Raw genomic sequence first — 17,061 nt, forward strand, 5'->3', positions numbered from 1 at the left:
AGTCACAAAGTGGATTCAAATTCAAATGTGGGCTACCTACTCAGACAGTACGCGAATTTGGACGTTGCTCCAGTCCCTTATTGATGAAGTTATTGCGTCACTGCAGCTGCCATTAGAAGCTCCAGTTGCTATAAAGATACGTGAGATACCTTTTCTGAGATCCGTGCTGAAGACTGTACATGCGCATTGGCTGGTCCAGCCTGAAAAAAAGATTTTTTAACAATAAGAAACAACATTTCTGGGTCAGTTCAAGGCAGATTTTGTTGCTGATTTGAAATATGTTATTTAATTGTGAGTTAGCGAGCAGTTTTTGAGATTTCAGGTTTCCCCCATTCAAGTAGATAGGACTTGGTCTTGGATGCCCAAATAGCTGCCCGGAAGGGTTGCAAATATGGCCGCCATATGAACTGACTTTCCTTTAAAAAACGAATTTGGTTCAAGTGGAATATTTTAGGTTTCAAATGATAAAACAAATTATAAGTTGTTCAAAATGACAAAAAAAGACATTTTTTGATTGTCAACTATTTGTGGATCATGTTCATACAGCAAATGTGATGAACTATGCTTAATGAACTTACATACATCCACTAGTAGAAATCACTTTGGGAGCAGCTGGATGTGAGTATGAAAATGGCTCAGAAAAGTAATGTAAGTTCAATGAAAAGGGAAACACTTTAGAATACTGTTCCGTCATTAATAAACAACTTCACAGGAACACATGAGTTGAATTCTAGTAACTACTATTAAGTGGAATAGTGGAAACTTTTTGTGGTCTGATTGGCTGGTGGTTGTAATCATAATTGTTTAAAAATTCAGTAACACTTTATAATTACTGTTCAGTAATTAATTAATAACTTCACATGAACAAATGAGTAATGCAATATACATTCTAGTAAATATATTAACTAAGTATAAACTATATGATTAACAAATTAGTAAGTAATAGCACAAAGCAGAATGCAGTAGTTTGATCAACTATTAGCTAATCAATAACTTAAAAAAAAAAACATGTCTACCAGAGAACAACTAACCAGAGAAGAAACTATATACAGTTTCAAAATAATGTGAATAATGGATCATTCATTCTAAAGTGAAGATCATGCTAACCTACAAGTAATGATTACTAGTAATGAATATTGTGTAACTCATTTGTTCGTCACAACTCATTTGTTGTGTGTATGATTCATTAATGACAGAATATTCTAAAGTTTTATGGAATTTTAAACAATAATCACTAAGACCACCAGCCAATCAGACCTCAAATAGTCTCAACAAGTGGGCATTTCTGTGACTGTGAGACACAATACACATCCGACCCCAACATTTACCATCCGCATGTCAAGATAGAATGAAACTGTGTCACTGCGAGGTTAAACCATGTAATTTTATCAGATGTGATTCTGCTCATTTATATTGACTGAAAAGTATACGTTTTAAAAACTTAAGTATTGGACAACCATAGAGAAACTGAGCTAAAAAAGTGCAGTCAAGGACTCTCCAGTCTCCACTCCTTATTGGAAAAGAGAGTGATTTAGCTGTATAGTAGACTGAGTCACTGAGTCAATGACCTAACTGCTTCCTCCGCAGACTCTCCATCTGCGTAGCAGCTTAACTGTGAGTTTCCAGTGAGCATGCTGTGGTCAGGTTAGCACTGCTGCTTCTGAGCACTGGAGTCACAATTCATCCGACTTCTGTCACTCACCCCTTTTTTCCTCTTTTGTTAGGATGATTTGAGGTGGCATTTTACAATTTACATTTAAGTAAGCATTTATGGTGAAATGAGTTTTATGCTAAAGTTACTGGGAGAGCAGAATATACCCATTCAAATAAGGCAGTTTTAATCAAATCAATGTGTGATAATGGTTTGACGTTTACGAGTCTTATAATAGTTTTTGTTTCGCTTTATTTCTTAATACTTATTTTATTTCTTTATTAAGTCACTACAAAGCTTACAGACTCATTTGTGGATATTGTATTGAAGAAAATGTATCAAAACTCAAAGGGATAGTTCACCCTAAAATGAAAATGAAGTCATCATTTACTCACCCTGGTGTTGTTTTAATGCCGTATGCCCTTTTTCGGTTCACAAAAGGAGAATTTTTCATTCGCCGCAGTTCACTCCGAGAGGCCCTGAAAAAGCACACAAGTTGTGAGAAATCAAGGTTAATAAATAGCTTACGTTACATGAATAGAAATCCCCAAAAAAGTATCCGTGTACTTTCTCCACTGAGTTAAATATCTCAGACCGGAACTCCGTTTGTCTGATGGCGGTTGACAGATGTGAACGTGATAACTTAGGTACGACGAACACCTCAGAGAAGAAGGTGCATGTTACATGGATTGTATTAATCTTGATTTCTGACAACATGTGTGCTTTTTCTTGGTGAGATGGAGTGAACTGCTGCGCTAATAGTCTCACGTACTGTATGCACACGTCACATAGCCGTGCATAGAAGGCCAACGGCCAAGGTCAGAATTTTCGTTAAAGAATACATTATCTCAGTTTGTTTTCTACCAAACCCTATCACCCATAAACTGGTATACATGGCACGTGTCGCATGGGATCATTCTGTGACACTTTTGCGTTGTTTTTTAAAATCTTATTGCTGGTCGCTATTCACTGCCATTATATGGACGAGTACGAACTAGATGTTTTTTTCTTTCTTTTTTTCTTTTGTGGTCCATTAAAGAAAGAAGAGTTTACGGCATTAGAACAACACCAGGGTGAGTAAAATATGATTTCATTTTCACTTTAAAGAGATACAGTAGTTCACCCAAAAAACGAAAAAAAAAAAGTCATTTACTCACCGTAATGTCATTTTATACTTGTATGCAGCTTGGACATTCTTACAGCTATCTCTTTATCTCGCTATCTCGTTTCACAGTGATAAGTTGAAATTTTTAAGTTAACTACATATTAATTATTGATTCTAACAGGTAAATGTGTCTAACTAAACAAGGACTTGGCTGGTTGTTGTGAGTATAAACTTCATTAGGCAACCTCTTGAAACTCCAAGCTTGCAGTTTTGATAACCAGCATTTGCAGCAGTTTCTTAGTGGAGCTTTTGTGTCTAAGAAAGACAACGGTGTATTTTTATATGTTTGAGCATCTCTTTCTCTCTCTCTCTCTCTCTCTCTCTCTCTCTCTCTCTCTCTCTCTCTCTCTCTCTCTCTCTCTCTCTCTCTCTCTCTCTCTCTCTCTCTGTGTGTGTGTGCATATGCATGCCCTCGCCCTTTCGTTGCACCAGAACTGAGCATAAGTTGGGTTGTTTGGTGGCGATGCGAAAGAGACGTTTGTGGTCGCGCTTCATGGTGCTACAACTTCCAGGAACTGCAACTGTGTACAGTGACAGTGATGGTAGAGTTTGCCTTAGGATTGGTTGCATTTATTTGAAAAAGAAAAACGTTAGTAATATATATATATATATATTTTAAGTATTTTAAACATGATTGCAGACTAAATAGTCTTGGTTATTGTGCAATAGCCTATTTTTAGTAAGAATATATTGTAAACCTTTGATCATTATTTGATTATTATTGAACTAAAATGTTATGGGTGAATGCTTTGCTTGCACATAGCCTTCTATGCTTACCAAAGTTGGCAAATATTCTACTTCAGCAGAGAGCGCAATACCTAAATATGAGCCACGAGAGGGAGCCAATAGTGCAGTCTAAAATCTAAAGTGACTGGGCGAATAATACAGTGTCAGTATGATTCTGTCTTCTTGTGTGCCAAGTGTGCAGTTCTTATATGTGCAGTGCTTTGATACCGTGTTGACCATGTAAAGTTAGTTACATTTAGCACTTTGAACAGTAATTAGAGGCAACCGAACACCACCTGTCCGAAAGCTATATAATTTACAGTCTACGCCGGGGCGCCATTGAAAAGCTTTGGTCATGGAAACAAGACAAGCACAATCGGAACCTCTCAAGCTGATTTAAACTTTATTGAATTTCAAGGTTCACAAACAATATCCCATCACAAACAGCAATGCACATTAATGAATAACACAGCTAACCTTGTTCATTTATGACACTTACAGAATACTCACACCTACTCACTTCTCTTTTGGGAGAAGAATTTGAGTTGGCAGTTGAGAGGGCAGTTGAATGTAAGGCCTACACCTACTGCCTGATCATAACTTAATAAAATAAATATTAGATATTTTATAAGATATATATAAGATCTCTCATTTCCCCTATAACATTCCAAACTGCTCAAATAATACTTTACAAATAATAAACAAAAATACAAACAAATAAAACACACAAATAAATTATGTATTTGAAAATTAACAATCACATAAAAACTATAAATATGCCTTCAATTATTCTAAATTATATCATTCTGTATTCTTTAAACTATAATGCATTTAATTTTAATAAGCATACAGATTGCTGTTCATAATGCCAGGTTACCGAAATGTTGATGCAAAATATCCGTATCCTTGGCTTGTCTAACCAGTGCATGTAAGCATCGGGTCTTTTTGCTACGTAAAAAAAAATGTCATAGCTTCCCTGAGATGTATTGGATTCAACTAAAATTTGGCTTGTTCAGTGAAACAGTGAAACTTTCACGGGATGTCAAACAACGTCTGTTGATAATTGATAGAAGGAGTGATGTTTTTAATGACTCAAGCCACTGTGTTTTGTGTGTGTGTGTGTGTGTTAATTGAGCCTGGTTCCTCCACTGCAGGGTGTGTGTATGGATAGTGAAAGTGTGCGCGTACTCCTACTGCATCCTGAGTTCCTCAGTGCGGAGAACTACTGAATCTTCTTATGCGTTCTTCTCCTTCTATCCATGGATAAACTGATCCAGACCAAAACATTGTGAAACTCTCTCATTGCTTTAATCTGAACTCCTGGCTCAGGCTGTGTATGAAAAACAGAGAGGAGAACTCATAAATCACAATGCAATGGACATAGAGATAAGCTCCTGGGTCAGAGATGAGTATCCACAATAAAGAAAAGTGAACAAATATCATAAATTATTCATTAGTAAATATTATATTTTTCAGGAGTCACTCTACGTGATATTTTACAACCTTAACTAAACTTTTCTTGTCAAAAAAAAAGTAAAATTATTAGTGCTGTCAGATCGATTAATCGCGATTAATTGCATCTAACATAAAAGTATATATATATATATATTTGTGTGTATATATACACACACAAACGCACACATATATATATTTACAAACTTTTATGTTAGATGCGATTAATCGATCTGACAGCACTACAAATTATCTGATATTTATAAGAGACTTATAAATTATATATAATGAGGTTCTGCAGGGGTCCTCTCTATGATATCATATGCTGTTTTATGTTTTTATTTTTTTGCATGTTGGTTACGCATATATATTAACCTATATGAGTAGTGAAGCAGTTTTGTTAAATTATGTTTTTTAAAGAAATAATATTAAAAGATAATGCTAAGCATCCTAATGAAACTTTTTTTCTTGATTATGATATCAAAATAATTGTATTACCCTGCTCATAGTAGAAGAGGTGTAATCAAGTCACTAAATGTGCGAATTGCATTTTTTAAATATTTTTGAATACATTATTATTTACGTCATTGGCCCCTCTCACAATATTCTTCATCTATTTTATATTTGATCATTTTGAGATACATGACATTGGCTGATTACTGTGCCCACTTGGCCGATCTACCAACAATCGATTTGTGTTTAACGCACAATTGGTTTACAAATATTTTGAATGTGAATTTTAAGTAAATATATGTGTTATAATCTTAATCGCTTTAACTAAATTGTATTATCCAGCCACCCAACTAAAGTTATTGGTATTGGCCACTGAAAAACTTGATCATTTAGCACACTAAATAAACTAAGCACAAGTTAACTTCTAATAAGGCGAAGGGTGCAAACAGATTATAAAGTAATGTCACTTACCATCATAAACGTGTCCTCAATTTTTTTAAGTTTCTCTCTTGCGCAGGATGACAGAGTTTGTTTGCCTTCAGTCTCCTGTGTCAAGGGGGGAAAAAAACAGAAAAAAAATGTTAATGAAAATGTTTGTTTGTTTATGGCAACATAATTCATCTGTTATTGCCTTTTAGTTTTAATAATTTTCAACAAGTATATTTACTATACCAAGTGGTAAATGTTAGTGATGTCTTACTTACACAGAACTCAATCTTGCCCTTCAGTCTTTTGAAAAATTCCATAAACATTTTTGTCGACTGATGAGTTTTATTCTTCCACAACTTTTGGAACACATGTTCATCATAGATTTCCAGGATGCGTTTTAAGTCAGCGACGTTCAGTTTCCGTTTCTGGGGTGTGCAGAACAGTTTATTTTATTTTACACAACATATTTTGTTATTCTGAATGGCAAATGAATAGGGAAGACCGGGGCTAGTTGTCACAGGAGCACAAAGAGTTAAAAGTGATGTTGGGGCAAATTGGTGGATTTGTAATACAATTTATTAACTGTTAACTTATTAATATTAATATTGACTGCTGTTGTTTGAATTTTTAACATGTATATGTATCTTTATCATTTTTTTTACTTTCATTCATTGTTTCATAATTGTTTAAGAGTTTAAATGTTACTTCTAACAGCGAGTTTTTATTGTGACTTTCTTCATATTGTGTGACAACATGCCCCCCAAAGACGCACTTTTTGCATAAATTTACAGAAACTAACAACACACACACACACACACACACACTCTCTCTTACACACACTCTCTCTCACACTCACTCTCTCTCTCTCTCTCTCTCTCTCTCTCTCTCTCTCTCTCTCTCTCTCTCTCTCTCTCTCTCACACACACACACACACACCCTCACACACACACTCACACATATATATACACTGTACAATAATTTATAGAATTATGCATTTACACACTATATATATATAATGTAAAAATATACATAAAATGTGTGTGCATTTATATGCATATATATATATATATATATATATAAAATTATATACATATAACATGTATATATAAAAGTATATACATACACACATATATATATATTTATATATATATATAAACATAAACACACACATTTTTATATATTTTGAAATAGCTAAACAAATACTTTTATTATTTATACTTTTTTTTTTTTTAAATAGCTATGAAGTGGTTCATGTGTATAGGTAAATAATGTACAACTATTATCTTACCTTGTAGCAGTTTTTAAGTTGTCCTAATATTCGATGGAAGGGTTTATTGTCCCTCTGCAACAACAAAAGAACATTTGTGAATCATGTCACCCTTTTAAATGCACATATCGTTACTGTATGAATTAGGATACTTACATCTAGAGGTTCCTGGATGAATTTTGAAGCATTGATCATTTCTTTGATCATATGCAGTGGGATAATCTTGTTCAGGCACTCTTCCTGCATCTGGCCTTGAGAGCAGCACAGGAGAGCACAGAGGGCGAGCAAGGTTACGATCCGCATTCTGGTTCGGTTTCAGAGAGGGCTGAAAATTGTATTGTACAGTCTGTACAGTACAGTGGCTCAGTGTGCTTTCAACAACCAGTGACATTCATAGCTTTTATAGCTCCATCCTTTGTCAAAAAAATTCCCACACTCATCACAAATCAGATTTTTTTTTGTAAATTTTTTTCAAACGCTTTGGATTGCATGCTTAGCCCTCATTTTTCCTTGTGGGTTCAGTCACCTGCCGGCTTATGTGGTTTTGTATTCTAGTGACGAAAGCCTCTCGCATATTGATTACTGGACGATGAAATCTAGGTTGCAAGAGCGTTAAATGTGTTGCGATGCATTCAAACCTACAGTGTTTCCTTTGATGTGAATAGTGTGAACTGTGTCTTGAAACTGTTTAGCTATTGGAAAAATTTTTGAAACATACAGAACACAAAAATTATGATGTCAGTGTTGTAGAATAATATATTCTTAGTTTCTTATAGGGTAAATTAAGGTTGATTGCGACACTTTTTGCAAGTCATCTCAATGGCAAAAAGTGTCGCACTCACCCTGAATTCACCCTATACTTAAGTTATATGTGTGTATATATATATATATATATATATATTACTGAAAGGTTTGTTCATAAATTTGAGAGAACTTTGCCAGAAAGGTTTTAAAAATGTTCCCTAGCTGGGTATGCAAACACATTTTAATATTCATTTGTCTGAACAATTCTCTGATGCCCTCTTTGCACATGCACAATGTGTATGTCATAACTGCATCACCCAACAACAAAAAAAGATTTGCATGCATACTATACGCTCCATTCTATAGGTATGAGGAATTGTGAAATTCCCAGGAAGTGCCTAACTGTTGGATACTTTACAAAACCTTTAAAATATTTTTGTGAATATATATATATATATATATAAAACTTAAGTTTGTGATTTAAGCCACAAAATATCATTCCTAATTTAAAACAATGTAATTAGGCCCCATGATATCAGACATGCATTCATCCCAAATAAAAGGCTAAATATAAAAAAGTATTTTCTCAGGTCCCCCAGCAAATTTGGGGCAGAGGTTAGTGACAACTTATGTGATTGTCGACATTTACCGAAACACGTTTTACCATGACAAAGTATAACCCCCTCTTCCAGAGGGCTTAACCACCTTCTCAAACCAGGTCAGCACCTACAAGACTCAGCAAAGAACTTAACCTGACCCAGAAAGCATTCTCAAGAGCTGCCGCAGTATAAAAATATCGATCAAACCATCCAAAGTCAAACAGTTACAATGAACATTTGAGTCAGAGGGGGAAAGAGGAAGTTAAACGTTAAAAACATGCATTTATTGACGGACCACTAGCCCGTCTCAGTTAAATTGCTCAGCTCAGTTGAGTTGAATCATGATTCAGTATGAATGAAAGGGATAAAAAAGCTTCCCAATATCACTGTGGCAATACTACTCTACTTCAACCACAAGATCTGATAAAATCAGAGGTGAAAGCTAAAAAATACCCCAGCTCATTGAACAACTTTCACTTTTGTCAGTCTGCGTAATGTGCGTATGTTACACATGTCAAACAATAGACACGAGGAAATATGAGCCTGTAAATTCCCAAGCCTTTCATTATCCTGTGGATTACGCCATTTTATTGTATGTTTGCCTTTCAAATTGGTCACTTTAAAGTTTTGAAATATTTTAAAGGTTTTGAAAGTTTTGTAAAGTATCCAACAGTTAGGCACTTCCTGGGAATTTCACAATTCCTCATACCTATAGAATGGAGCGTATAGGATGCATGCAAATCTTTTTTTGTTGTTGGGTGATGCAGTTATGACATACACATTGTGCATGTGCAAAGAGGGCATCAGAGAATTGTTCAGACAAATGAATATTAAAATGTGTTTGCATACCCAGCTAGGGAACATTTTTAAAACCTTTCTGGCAAAGTTCTCTCAAATTTATGAACAAACCTTTCAGTAACATTACAGTAATAGAACATTGTTCAAAGTTATCTGGTCTGTAAAATGTTCTCAAAACATTATTTATAAAAAGAATTGCCAAAAATCTACATCAATGTTAAGCAGCATGGAAGAGAACGCGCAAGGATTCAATTGCAGAAATGTTTATAGGCCTATAAAAAAACACAAACGAAGATAAACCAAACCGGCTGGTAGTTGAACAACACATGGGTTACTGGATTAGTTTCGAGTTGACAGAACCAAACCAATCCATTCAGGCTTTGTTGGTGTGACACTGATCAAAAACATTTTCTGTCAACTCAGGCTTTGATCCTGAGTTTATAACTATGGAGCATGTGCACATGAAAGTTTGACATCAGTAGCGAACAGCCAATCACATCCTGTGAAACACTTGGACAGGATTCTGAGGCAGCGTTAAATGATACAAAATCATGAACAATATAAAGTGAGCTTCGGTGATTAAGCAAATATTTAATTACTATAATAGTTCTTGTTAGAAAAAACATCAAAAGTGGAAAAAGTTGGTCAAAAACACACAAACTGACGACCAACCGTAACTTACAGACGCCATCTTTATTTTACTGTCAAGGAATGGAAAGCACAGGATTGTGGGATATCAAAGGCAGTGAGGACTTTGATTTTTCGTACTTGCTGATATCGACACCTGCATTTTTTTTTTACATTTGTACATTTTTTAAATATTGGGTTGAGTTCGTTAAAAAAAATAACTCCAAAAAGTTGGATTGAGTTTGGGCCAGTGGTTCAAATTTTTAGATACTAGTGAAATATCACAGTTCTCTATTCTAATTTTGAGCTAAAACTACCAGCCCAACTAATATAAATTTAAGTAAACAGAGTTTGTGCTGGGTGGTTGTTGCTTGGCAACACGTAACTTGAAACTATTTCATGACATTCTATTAAAACTTGTTACAGATAGGAAGCACATCTCCTTATGGCCTTACCCTAAAGTTGGTTTACCCTCTGCCTATAACAAAGATACAAATGAAAATGTTAGTTTTCAGGTACATAAATTGAATAAAGTAATCAAATGTAAAACAAACACTGCATAGTCTTCACTGTATATATTAAATGTAGATTAATCTGTATTTAAGTTACAAAAGATATTCAGTCAAGAGCAGTGAGTTGTCTTTTGTTGTTTGATTAACATTAAAAACAGACGGCAGCAGGAATATTAGGCTGCTGTCACTTTAAAAGCTAATGCTCGGATCCAATATACTGATGTGTTGTCTTTCTCTACTGTTTACTTTCACTTAAGAAATTACAGACTATGTTTACAAGGATACTCACCAAGACGGGCATTTTGAAATATTTTTTTGCGAATTTGTCAGTTCAAGCGCAAGAAGACGGGAAAGAGAATTCAATTCAGTATTCATGAGCTGAGACGCAGCTTTCTGGGCACATTCTTTGTCATGTATGTATACTTTTACCATGTTCTGATGATTTGTGCTACAGTACCTGATCAGATTGTGCTACCATGCATGGTTTGAAGCCTTATTAACATCCAAACCTACCCTTAAAACAATACAAATATAGTGGTTGGTAGCAGAATCTTATAGGTAGCATTATTCGTCAAGACAACAGAACTACCATTGTTCTGTTTTTACATTATAGAGAGAGCATTTTGCCTGTTAGAAATAAATGTTTTAATGTTATTCTAAGTTGAGGTAGAATTAAATGAACTATAAAATAAACAGTGAAATTGTCAATTAATGAATTTATTAAATGGATCTGAGTACTGAAGGTTGAAGGTCAGCCACTTTACACTTTATCTAAACACCTTTTAAAAATGTTATGCTTTGCAATTTATTCCCTGTTAACAGTAGTAACAAACAAAACATGAACTGTTACAATAATATGTGTTTATATTTAGTGAGTAATCTTATAAGTTAGAAATTAAAATCTTGTCAAAGGGTTTTCTACCTTTCACAAGTCCTCCTTTGAGGTGTGGCTACACCAACCAGTGTCAGATTGCATCATTTAAAGAAACAGTTTAATCTCTTTAATTAAAGACCATTGTTATGCTTGGAAAGTGTAAACCCATTGTGCAAAGTACAACCAAGCTTAAATGGCCCACTTTAACTGAATTCTCCCTAGATACTTAATTTTTTTTTTTTTTTTTTTTTTGATCGCATCACAGCACAGAGACAGCGCTCATAAAGATAATAAACGATATTCGCTTAAATACTGATACAGGGAAATTATCAGTACTGGCACTACTCGACCTCAGTGCTGCATTTGACACTGTCGATCACGACATACTTCTCCATACTTCTGGAAAACTGGGTGGGGCTTTCTGGGATAGTCCTAAAATGGTTCAGATCATACTTAGAAGGGAGAGGTTATTATGTGAGTATAGGAGACCATAAGTCTGAGTGGACGGCCATGACATGCGGAGTCCCTCAAGGCTCAATTCTTGCACCACTCCTGTTCAACCTGTATATGGTCCCAATGAGCCAAATAATGAGAAAGAACCGAATCTCTTACCACAGCTATGCAGACGACACACAGCTCTACTTAGCCCTATCGCCTAACGACTACAGCCCCATTGACTCCCTGTGCCAATGCATTGATGAAGTAAACAGTTGGATGTGCCAAAACTTTCTTCAGTTAAACAAAGACAAAACTGAAGTCATTGCGTTTGGAAGCAAAGAGGAAGTTCTCAAGGTGAATGCATACCGTGACGCTAGGGGTCTAACAACTAAAAATCAAGTCAGGAATCTTGGTGTGTCCCAGTCAGACCTTAGTTTCAGTAGTCATGTCAAAGCAATAACTAAATCAGCATACTATCACCTGAAAAATATTGCAAGAATTAGATGCTTTGTTTCAAGTCGAGACTTAGAGAAACTTGTGCATGCTTTCATCACCAGCAGGGTGGATTATTGTAATGGACTCCTCACTGGCCTTCCTAAAAAGACCATAAGACAGTTGCAGCTCATACAGAACGCTGCTGCCAGGATTCTGAGCAGGACCAGAAAATATGAACATATCACACCAGTCCTCAGATCTTTACACTGGCTCCCAGTTACATTTAGGATTGATTTTAAAGTATTATTACTGGTATATAAATCATTTAATAGCCTAGGACCCAAATACATTGCAGATATGCTCACTGAATATAAACCAAACAGATCACTCAGATCATTAGGATCACATCAGCTAGAAATACCAAGGGTTCACTCTAAGCACGGAGAGTCTGCTTTTAGCTGTGCCAGCCGCAGCTGGAACGATGTGCTCCTACAGTAGTCACATTCAAATCCAGACTCAAAACACATCTGTTTAGCTGTGCATTTACTGAATGAGCAGTGTGCCACTGTTCGTCCGACTGTTTTTACTGTACTTTATTTCATTTTTTATTCTAAACTGTTTTAATTATTCTTATTTGTTTTGATTATTTTAATTTCTTTATTCTAAACTGTTTTAATTATTGTTATTTCTTTTTATTTTTTTTATTTCTTCTATGTAAAGCAATTTGAATTACCATTGTGTATGAAATGTGCTATATAAATAAACTTGCCTTGCCTTGCCTTGGGCGCAGTACCAAACTTTTTCACTACAACCAGACTCCATTACTGCCCATATAAGGATGTCTCCATCATGTTTTGAGTGATCTGAACCATTATTTCCACTATTTTTATACAATTTATGAAGTAGGCATCCTATTCAGAAGTAGTAAGGGAAGTTTGGCATATTTTGATATGAATTCAACCTCAATTCATACTTTGCAGTCACGTGACTACCATGGATACCTGGCGGTCAACAAACGGGTATTTTCAACGTAGAGTCCTGTAGTTCCAGGTCTTATGGGTCTTTTAGTATCTATCAAGTCTGTTAGCGAGCTAGCTGCATAACTATGGACTAGAAATAGGATTAACTCCAAGGTAGCTAAATTGTGTAAAGCAGATAAGGTTTTTTAAGATAATCGAGCAGTAATAATTCCTCCGTAAATAATCTAGCTCTACTGTTGGGTCATCTCTGGTTCTCATTGAAAACCATAGATATCACAAACCTCAAAACACCAACTTTTGTATAGTAAAACTGGCGACGTCCTGGCAAGATCCTTGATTAGTTTACTGGGTTTCGTTGCTGGAGTGGAGAACGACGTTCTTGCCCGCCAGCCAGTACTTGTGACGTCACGTGCAAAGTATGAATAAATAATCACATAAAAATAACACGCATGTGCGTTATAGCTCGCTGCCACATCACAAATGGTGAATCTATAATTTTTTTTCTTTAAATTTAAACATTTTCAAACCTTTAAAAAAAAAAATTATGGATGTTATCTTTTGAACTATTCATTCATTGAACTAACTTTTGAAGTATAGGATATTACGGTTTGCCACCCACATAAGTTAAGTTACTGCAATAAATTGTTGAATAATATTTTATTTACTTTCAAAATCAAATAGCTGATCTCCTTAAAATGATTATCTAGTCTTGCTCACTAGGGGGTGTTTCAGCATCCCTCTTAATTAACACACAAATGGGAAAGAATGATGGGGTTGTTGTTCTGACTAACACTTTGATATTAAGACAAAGTTTGGATATGCATGCTGTGAAATAAGCAGAAACAAGTAAGAGAAGTAATATATAAATTTTATTTAAAAAACAAACACACATCTCATACAGTATGCAGAAAAATAAATTAATATATTGCAAAAAAAATCTATTAATAATCTTTTTATTTTAAATGCTTTTACAATGCATTTACTTTGTAGTGAACTGTCTTAGGATGTTTAGCCCAAGTCAGTCACAACAGCAGCCACAAATGTGACCTTACAACCAAAGCATGAAAGCACAGTTCCCATGCCGTTTGTAAAACTTTATAACATACAATAAATATCTCAAATAAATAGCCTACATCCATAATAAATAATTCTTTGAATACTGAAAATAAATAAAAATTCCAATACTGCCGAGGAGGGTTTCAGAGTCACATTCTTGCAGAGCAGGATTCAAACAGGTAGTGGAAGAGAATAATCGTCTCTCCGATTGCTTTGTTACGAGCTAGTGTCAAACTCTGAAGAACAAACACAATGGATATTAAAGGCATGCAGAAGACCACATTTATCACTGATTTAACACTGAACAAAAACATCAACTTACATTACGTCCAAAGGCACTAAATCTTTCCTTGTATTTCGTGACTTGTACATGTTCTGCACTGTCGATCTGTAAAAACAGAATGTTTAGGATACAGAGCACATATAACAGTTGGTCAGCTGGTCAAAAATATCAAACCGTTTCAAACACTCACACAGTGTGGTTTCAAAATGTGTGCGACCCTGTGCAGATCAGACCTCACAAAACGAATTTGTGGGTATTTCTCAACGTGCTTATGATCATCTGCATGCAAGATGTGGTTTAGATAGTAATCCAGAATCATGGTGTTGATGCAACAAGCGCCCTCTTCCTAGAACAGATATTATCATAATGTTTAGTTATGCCATAATAGTTTAGTAAGAAATCTAACAGAAATCCACTGAAATTTATTTGATTAGTCAACAGTACTTATTCCATTGCAAGAAATATCTGTTCCATTGTTATTGGTAACTAATTGCAACATTTTGTTCAATTTATTTCAACTATTCACTTCCAATTAGTATGTATTAGTCTCAACAATAGCTAGTGAATAGTGTTTTTTAGCAATAAGTATTAGTATGTAACGACTAATTGAGTAGATACTATACAGTTACACTTTAAACCAATTTAGACTAAAAGTAACTTTGCAGCTACATGTCAACTAACTCGCATTAGAGGATTAGTAGACTGGGTTAGGGTTAGTGGAGCATGTAGAATGTCTGTTGGCAGATATTAAGTAGTCAACTAAAACTCCAATGACTGCCAGCTGACATGTAGTTGCAAAGTTACATTAAACTGACTTTAAAAAACGAGCGGAATCTTGTATAACTTAAAAAATAGAAAATTGCATAACTTACTTTGATGAGTTAAAGCAATGTAAAAACATGTTGCCATAACTTATTGATCATATGTTTTAGAATCTAACAGATATTATTCACAATTAGAAAAAGTAAAGTATCCAGTGGCAGCAAACAGTCAAAATTGGATTGCTTAGCCTACTAGTAAAATAATTATTACCACAATTATTACTTAATGTTAATTATCACACATACATTTAGCATAACCTCGGAGAAAACTGGAAGCAGTCGTGTTTCGTGGTCTTTGTCTTCCTTTTGTGCCTGCAAGGGTTAATATGCATAATGTTATACATTGTATTTTCAAATAAATAAAAATCTATATAATTACATAACTATATAAAAATTCAATTAGTTAAAACATGATAGATATTTGATGTATATAGCATATAAATTGCAGCTGAGGCGTTCAAACGTACATGTTCAGTCATCACATAGAGGTCGTTCCAGGTGACGGGGCTGTCTAAAGGCTTGGGCCGCGGGCGCATGAGGTGCATCGCCTGGCCTCGCACAAAGCACCAGCACATCACAGCAAGCAGAGTTAGGAACTTCATATTGCAGGTAGACGGGTGGATTCAGTGATATGTCCTCTTGTGTAGACTGATGTTCCCCGCATACGAGATTTGGAGTGCATGTTGTGACTAGAGCTTTTATATTCTCCAGATTTGTCCCAGTTATTACCACATACGTCACTGTGGTATTGTCTCTTTACCTTTGGCGTAATCCCCCAACCTCTGCTGCACCTGAAGTTTATCAGGTCAAACGGATCTCTGAGAAACCTCGCATGCTTCATATTCGCTGACTGTTATGATTGCATCGGAAATTCGTCTGACAGAAATAAATCTTCCAATAATTATGCTGCAATAAGGACATAGAATGGGGAAGCATTCTGAAGTGGACAGTTCCTGTGAATTCCCCGCACTGGCGAATAGTATTAATAAGTGCGCGACAAAAATAAAATCTTTATTATGTAGGTACATACAGTTATTTCCACTTAATGTTGCTAGGTAACCTTTAAATAACCCCTTTCCTGATCAGTATGTTATGAGTTTGAAAGATGCAAGTGCGACAGGGAAAGTATTACATCATAAGCCAAATGTTGCTAAAAATCCTGTCAGGATGTTTGGGGAAGCTGTCAAACGTGTGACAGGAACAATAAGGACCACTGCAATAAAAGAACCAGCGCATTTGATTGAATTCATTACGTCAAACTGTGCAATGCATATTGCCGAAAGTAACATAAAAAGTCTGTGTATTTATGAATTTATTACCGGTTGGTAATTTACTGACGTTAAGTCTCAAAGATCTTATCTTTGCGAAATTCTTTTTACATAGCTCTTCTTCATTCATAAAAGTTATATGGAAAGGTTCTATGATTTATTACATTATTCAAAAAATATATTAAAACGAAACTTAAAAGATGTGAATGGTTGAAGTTATTTAAAAAGAACATTTAGGCCCTATGAGGCATGTGTACACACACACACACACACACACACACACACACACAGACACAATATGTATATCAAATGTAACCCTAAAAGTAACTCTTATTTTTTTATTCTGTCCTAATATCAACAAAGGCATGTCTGTGAGGTGGACAGATAAAAAGAGAATATTTTTGCTTTTTTGGTGGCACAGCAGTCATATGTTGATTCAATAGTCACTGGATTTGTTGAGTTCATTAAAGGTTTAGACTAACT

At 35.1% G+C, this 17,061-nt stretch overlaps 2 protein-coding genes across 2 annotated transcripts; both read right to left on the reverse strand.

The window, feature by feature from the left end:
- Nucleotides 1-4,764: 4,764 nt before the first annotated feature.
- il26 (interleukin 26) lies at nt 4,765-7,524 on the reverse strand. Its single transcript, XM_056244421.1, has 5 exons — nt 7,300-7,524; nt 7,165-7,218; nt 6,152-6,301; nt 5,919-5,993; nt 4,765-4,872 (listed from the first exon to the last, which is right to left on the reverse strand). The coding sequence occupies exons 1-5, from the start codon at nt 7,444-7,446 to the stop codon at nt 4,765-4,767; spliced, it is 534 nt and encodes a 177-aa protein (XP_056100396.1). The 5' UTR covers nt 7,447-7,524.
- A 6,592-nt stretch (nt 7,525-14,116) lies between these two features.
- il22 (interleukin 22) lies at nt 14,117-16,611 on the reverse strand. The gene is made up of 5 exons (XM_056244433.1): nt 15,778-16,611; nt 15,557-15,622; nt 14,680-14,835; nt 14,529-14,594; nt 14,117-14,442 (listed from the first exon to the last, which is right to left on the reverse strand). Exons 1-5 carry the CDS (start codon nt 15,910-15,912, stop codon nt 14,356-14,358), a joined length of 510 nt encoding a protein of 169 aa, XP_056100408.1. The 5' UTR covers nt 15,913-16,611; the 3' UTR covers nt 14,117-14,355.
- Nucleotides 16,612-17,061: the final 450 nt, after the last annotated feature.

Source organism: Rhinichthys klamathensis, unplaced genomic scaffold (assembly GCF_029890125.1).
Source record: "Rhinichthys klamathensis goyatoka isolate OS25496 unplaced genomic scaffold, OSU_Roscu_1.1 h1tg000976l_1, whole genome shotgun sequence".
Classification (NCBI taxonomy): domain Eukaryota; kingdom Metazoa; phylum Chordata; class Actinopteri; order Cypriniformes; family Leuciscidae; genus Rhinichthys; species Rhinichthys klamathensis.